This window comes from Cyprinodon variegatus, unplaced genomic scaffold, assembly GCF_000732505.1.
Source record: "Cyprinodon variegatus isolate N-32 unplaced genomic scaffold, C_variegatus-1.0 Scaffold810, whole genome shotgun sequence".
NCBI lineage: Eukaryota > Metazoa > Chordata > Actinopteri > Cyprinodontiformes > Cyprinodontidae > Cyprinodon > Cyprinodon variegatus.
The window spans coordinates 348,938-355,763 of NW_015151263.1; the positions used below are offsets into that span (position 1 = coordinate 348,938).

Consider the following 6,826-nt stretch of genomic DNA (forward strand, 5'->3'; position numbering starts at 1 on the left):
GTACAAATTCTAAAATTAATCCCCTGCTGCTCATAAACATCAGAAAATAAGCTATTTTCCGTATAACTTAGATGTGAATGCTTGGATTAGCAAACTTTGAGTAAAGGTCCCAATTTGGTTTCCATGTAAACATATAGGCTTGAAAAAATTTCCTTTTTTTTCCTCAGCAATTTTCCTAAAACTAACAGCAAAAAGAAATTTGCTTCAAAGAGGAATCATCAACTTTTGTCTTGAGAGTAAAGCTGATTTTAAATAAAAAAATTTCTTTTTTTCTATCCAAGAACAATTGAAGACCTATGTCGTTCATTATGAAATAACCTAGTAATGCACCGATATGAAAATATGGGCCGATGTTAATATCCAGGGTTAACATAGTTGATACACCTCCCTACAGTTTGGACATCATGAAAGACCAACTAAACAGACAACACAGCGCTCATTTCTTCCCCCTTCTGAGCTCAAAACAGCAAGTTTATGGAAATAAACACTGGTTGTTAATATCTACCTGGTTTTACTTATTTAGATATACTTAAAAAAATCCCTAAATTGGCCCACATAGATTTCCACATAGATGGCGATACATCATTTATACCTAAAATTAAACTTCAACATCATCAAAGAACAAAAGTTAAAAACAGTAAGTTGCAGGTTGAACAAAAAGGTTTTCAGATTTGGGCCTCAATAGGATTTACAGTTTCCTCCCTTTTTAGAAAATGTTTTTAGGTCTTTTTTCCAGCAAAAAACCCATAAGAATGAGGGATGTGCTGATGCCATTTATTTTATTTGTGATAGAATATCGCAACTTTGAGTGTTGACTGATACAGATACTTATCCACCATGTCAGCATGAATCATACATCCTTCTATTACTTATTTTAACGCATAGAATGACAGGTTTGATCAAGTGATATGATTCAAAAAGCAAACTTATGAGCTATGAGAAAACCTGACCGCTTTGTTATTCACCTAAGAATTACATAAACTTTAAACAAAGCAGATAGAAGAAAAGTGTTGCTATGAGTTCTCCAATATCAGACAGTTTAGAGGCAGATCGATATATTCTGATATTTTATTGGCTGAATATCCGATCAGTAGATCTTTAACAAGATTACAGACAGAGCAAGGTGAAAGGCACAGAGTTTGAGGTCTGGTTACTACCATGTTCAACTGGAAATACGAAGCTTTCTATTAGCAAAAATATTAATTTCTCTGTGTAAAGGGTCCTTAAACTGCTCATCTGCATCATATCCATGAGTTTCAACAATCCAAAAAGTCAAATTAAGGAAATCTCTGACATATATAAAAGTACTGCAGAGATGTGATGATAATTTCATTCCCAAATGTTTACTTTGAAGTTCCTGTTAACCCTTTATTGTCTGAGTTATTATTTAAGATAACGAGGAAATAAACGCCACCCTGCAGCCAGCGAGTCAAAACAGAGATTAAACGTGGTCTGCAAGGTCAACCTGTTATATAGCAGCTTCATAGAAAACCGCCAGTAATTTAATGTGCCCTACTGCATGTGATATGTTAGCTACTGGAAGTTTAAAAAGAATATTCTGAGGGTTATGTTGCAGCAAAAAAAAGCAAGTTTTTGTTCAAAAATTTCTATTTAAATTATGCTATAATTGCTCTATAATAGGCTAAACATGTGGAAACAAAGTCCTACATGATGAAACTCCTAATTTTCAACTAGCAGTTATATATTATACCATCCGCTGCTCTGTGATCCATCAAAAGCACTTCAAAGGATTTAAATGAAAGAAAGAAAAACACAGAAGGGGTTTAAAACACTTGCACAAAGATATAGACCTTATCCCACATCAGCAGAGAGCTGCACTGTTGGTGAAATTGTCCAATTAAAGCAGCGGCAGTCCTTATAAATGAAGCATACCTTGTGTGGTTGCTCCTATGATCCACAGCAGACACAGCGGGAGGCCCGGTCCACACATCTCACCAGTTCACACGCCTGACCCAGTCAGTTTCACATCTATTCTGCAGCTGCAAAACACAAACAGTCAGTGAGCCACAACCACAGCCTAACTCTGTGTGGTAGACCTCGACTCAGCTGTGACCATCAACAAAAAGCTAACGGATCACATGAAACAGGCTGTGGGGCAGAGGTCCAGTTTCGTCACTTTAAGCAGAATATTTTCAGCTGCCTCTAATAAAACATCCACCTTCTGTATAATAAAAGACAACAGCTTCTTCTTTACTCTTTCACTTTAGTTGTTGTTAGAGATGCTTCCACGTTACCACGGCGATGAGGATCATCACCTGGGGTCTAATGGAGGTTTAACATGTGAATCCTCAGCAGGCGCCCGGGTTTGGTTAACCCATAATTACCCAAAAGCTCAAAACAAGCAGCCACCTCAACAGTCTAGACAGCATCAAAGGCTGGGGTTTCAAAATCGATGCATAGAAGAAATTACAGAGGCAGAGATGAGGAAATACAGGGTGGTGAGACATTAATCACAGCCTGATGGAGGGTGTGTTTGTAAGCCCAGTAAGCTGCCAGTAAAAACCTGAAGGATGTAGCCAGACCAGGTCCAGAGTCACAGCTTAATAGTAGTTTTTAATGGCTTCAAACAAGGATCCTGCTCCCTGTTGGGAAGCATTAGTGCTACAAAACCTCCTCTGTTCACAGCTTTAAAGGAACCAATCTGACCCTTCCAATCAGCTGCCAGGGGCCCAATGAAAACCATTGTAGAATTATTGGAAATGATTGTAGAGGATGACTTTTAAGGGATTTTTTTTTTTTTTAGCGTTTTGAGGCCTATTGGGGGCAAAAGTAGACAAAAAAAAAAAAAAAAAAAAAAAAAAAAAAAAAAAAAAAAAAAAAGAGTTTTTTAAATTTAATGTACCGGTAGTCAACTTATTATCCAGATGTTTTTCCAGATGGTTTCAGGTGTTTCAAAAGGATTTTTTTGACGTATTTACAAGAATATTCGTTTAAAAAAAAAAAAAACAATTTAACCTTATATTTACACCACAATTCAACATTTTTTGTTCCCAAAACCTATTTTCAAAACAAACAAAAAAAAATTTGTAAAGCTTAAATAAAAAGGTACTAATAACATGAACATTATTGGCGAGCGATAGTTTTTTTCCCCCTTCAGGAAATAAAATACAATTTAAGTGAATAAAGTATAACTATAGAGAAAAAATGGTAATATTTCCCCAGCCCTTTATACGTCACCGGTGTTCCGCTGACCATCACCTAAGCAGGTGCGTTTAATTAGTTTCAACTTTTGAAGTCGCTAAACTATGTAGTTTCACTTTAAACTAGTGTTAACGGGCATTAAACTTTAAATTCATTGGTTTTAAAGGTTGAAATCATTAAACTCACCTTGTAAAAGCAGATATAGTTCTCCTTTTAAAGCAAACGGTATCTCCCTGATGCTCTCCGCTCCCCGTTCAGCGCTCAAATGAAGAAATGAAGCGCTCAGTTCACTCATTTAACTGGGAGCTGCTTTAACGCAACCAGAGAAACAGCGACACTTGGTGGCCACAGTCTGTAACTGCGTCTCAACTCATAATTGACAATTAGATTTTTATATATATATATATATATATATATATATATATATATATATTAGATTCAGATTTGTCATTTTGTTTACACAAGTGTAAAACAAAAATACCTTTCATTTAGAACAGCTCTTTGGACAATTTCCTTTCTTTTTTTTTAAGTGCAGCCTTGAAAAATAGTAAATAAATGAATAAATATAAAAACAGTAATATAAACAAATGACTGTAAATTTACAGTTCTAACATTTAATTTTTTTTTTTTGACAAAGCTATCTGAAGAAATAAAAAAATAAATAAAAACAATATACCAAAGTACCTTCTCGCCATAAAAATATGATTTGGCTGCTGCTGAATCTCATCCATTTTCCTTTATAAGAATACTCACTCCAAACATGTCTGTGGCAATGGATCTTTTTTTTAAACCATATTCCTATAGGGAAGATATTTTTTGTGGAACTAATTTACTTATTTATGTACAACAATAGGAAGACTGTGACTCTGGATGCTAAGGCGTCCTCCACGTATGGGATTTAACTGTTTAAGGGATGCGTAGCTTCAGCAGGTTCATTTTCTGTCATAAATGTTCATAAATTACTTAAACATTGTATCTGCTTAAAAACAACACAGTGGCCAGTAGGTTTCTATCAAAATAGCTTTTTGACGGATTAACACATATAGTTTATTAATAATGTAATGAATTTGAACTGCACATGTTTTTATATTTAAAGGGAATTTATTATATTTGAGAATATTTCCAGTTTAGGGTTTTGCTTGAGGACTGGTCTAAAATTGCTTTAGAATCTATAAGATCAATAAAGGATGAAAAATTCCTCTCATTTTTGCATAAAAAAGTGATTAAATTGTTATCAACTGTCAGAGCTGTTAAAAACCCAGCCAAACGACCACCAAATCGTTCTTCTTTATTGCTCAAAAGCTTATAACTCCTTAGGTTTTTGATAATATACAGGTTTACAGTATGGATTACAATGTTTTCGTCACCTTTAATGCCTGAATTTGTTTCTTATAACTAAACCCTGCTATGTCTTTACCAACATTTGACCTTTTTTTTTTGAAGATTTTTGACTTATTGTCAGGCACATGTACCTGACCATAACAACAAACTCCTGCAATACTAGATCCATTTAGAAAGTGGAAAATTTGAGTGAAATACATATAATGTAAAATAAAAAAGTTACATTAAAATGTCTGCAAGTTTTATGAATATCCTTTAATATCCTCTAACCAACAATTATTGTCTTGTATCAGGATATTTATTAAAGAAAAAAAAAATTGGAGCACTATTCACCAGTCACTATTCTCTTCCAGCTATTTTAATTATTCAGAAAAGTTTGAGGCGAGTTGTTCTTTGCACTTCCTCTCAGCTTTAATCATAAAAGTTTTACAACTTGGATTTGGTCAAGCATTTTTTTTTCTCTGCAGCTGTGTTCAAACTAATAACAGCCCTACACCACTCATCACAGATTTAGATTTTTTTTATTTGTAGTTTCATTCAGTGATGACATTATGCTGATTCTGTGCAATTAAAAGACTAGGTACCAAATTTATTTACTAAGGCAGAAAATCAAACTCTCCTCTCAGCTTTTGTAAAAAAGCATGTTCTCTAAAGAAAAGGGGTCAAAGGTAACTCAGAGAGAGAAAAGTCAGATTACAGTTTGCAAAAAACATGTTGGAACAAACACAGTCATTCATTTGTTATGCACGTCCTTTAGGTCTGAAAAAAGTAAAGTGTTTTGGTGCTATGACCATCTGTGCATTTGGAGGAAGAAGCTTCCAACTCCGAGAATGGCATCCCAACAGAGATGACAGAGTCATGTTACGTTTTGCTAAATAATAGACTCAGTAACTTCAATTAGGCCTATAATTACTTTCCAGCAGGGGTCACCAACGCAGTGCCCATGGGCACCAAGGAGCCACATGGGGGGCCCTCGGCATCTACTGAAAAAAGAACAACTCATGAAGTAGCCCTCAACCTTAAAAAGCTTGGTGACCCCTGATTTACAGTAAAGTAAATCGATTTGTAGAGCACACTACAGCAATAAGCAATTCAAAGTGCTTTACATCATTAAAGCAGAAGAAATGTGCAGTAAAAAGATTGTAAACATTAATCACACACACAGAAAATCATTAAAATCTTAAATATAGCATGGTCATGAAAAATATGACAAAATATTAATGCAAATTTCAATATTAATGCAAAACATCAGCTGGAAAGCCTGGATAAAGATTGAGTCTTCCAATATGAAGGCTTTCTTATTTGTTGCCTGCTGTTATTTAAAAAGTGGCTTCAGAGAAACAAATAGTTTTTGGTAACCATCAGCTATAAATTCAGTGAAAATAAACCTGTCTGATCCAGTTAGCAGTGAGTAATGTGTATCATATAGGCCATATTTTCCTTTCCAATTCTTCATCTGATTGGACAGATTACATTGTCCCTGTTTATATCTTATAATAAGTTGTATTTGAAAATACTCTTGTTCACATGGCGCTTTTGTCTGTTCAGGAGAAGGAAATTGTGATTTTCTTTCCTCCTGGTTCAAAGGTCTTAGAGCAAATTCCAATAACTGACCTCTGTTTTTATTGGACGTCACTTTCTATGTCTGCGCCCTGTCTTTCTCTTTCGGTACCTTTGAAGTGAGGGTTATAAAAACATATAGTCCAATCATAGTGAAGTGCAACCCAAGTGATTTGAACTTTAGGCGGGATATACTGAGCTGAAAGGTGGTATTCCGATGTTAAATGACAAGTATATTTATCTATTTATACCTTAGAGCCTGTGATATTTTTCTACAGGCATGCCTCCCTTTCTGGTTTATGCATCTTATTCACATTCAAACATTGGAAGCATGGGGAACTCGGCTGGGCTGTTTTTCTTTATCCTGCCGGGAATCTTCATTAAAAGTAAGTTAATTCAGGTAATTGTTTTAAATTTAAACTAACTAAATAAAGCTAAATCAGGTCTTGTTGCTTAATATTTGCTGATATTTTAAAAGGCTGATGGCTGAAATAGTTTCTTAGTAGAAGCAGGTTATTTCTCTTACAGCATATATACATTTCATACTATTACAACCACAAAAACAAAAGATGATGAAGGAAATTTATGTTTTTTTTTCTTTTTTTTATCTAAATCTGTGGCATGCATAGGTGTTGTGGGGTGTGTGGGGAATGCAACACCAATATTTGTCTTACTTGCATTCAAAGTGGGCTGACCTGACTATTAAATAGCAAGCTTTATGTGAGACAGATCTGTCTTTGCAGCAGTAGCATCTGCAAAAGTG

At 34.8% G+C, this 6,826-nt stretch overlaps 1 protein-coding gene across 1 annotated transcript in view; it reads right to left on the reverse strand.

Annotated features, from left to right (window-relative positions):
• The window catches only part of LOC107098786 (OX-2 membrane glycoprotein-like), a 20,576-nt gene extending 17,156 nt beyond the window's left edge, over nt 1-3,420 (reverse strand). Inside the window, exons 1-2 of the mRNA XM_015396634.1 lie at nt 3,349-3,420; nt 1,894-2,000 (exon numbers count right to left, since the gene is read on the reverse strand). Coding sequence (XP_015252120.1) covers nt 1,894-1,951 — 58 coding nt within the window. The 5' untranslated portion in view covers nt 1,952-2,000; nt 3,349-3,420. The remainder of the gene's footprint in view (nt 1-1,893; nt 2,001-3,348) is intronic.
• Nucleotides 3,421-6,826: the final 3,406 nt, after the last annotated feature.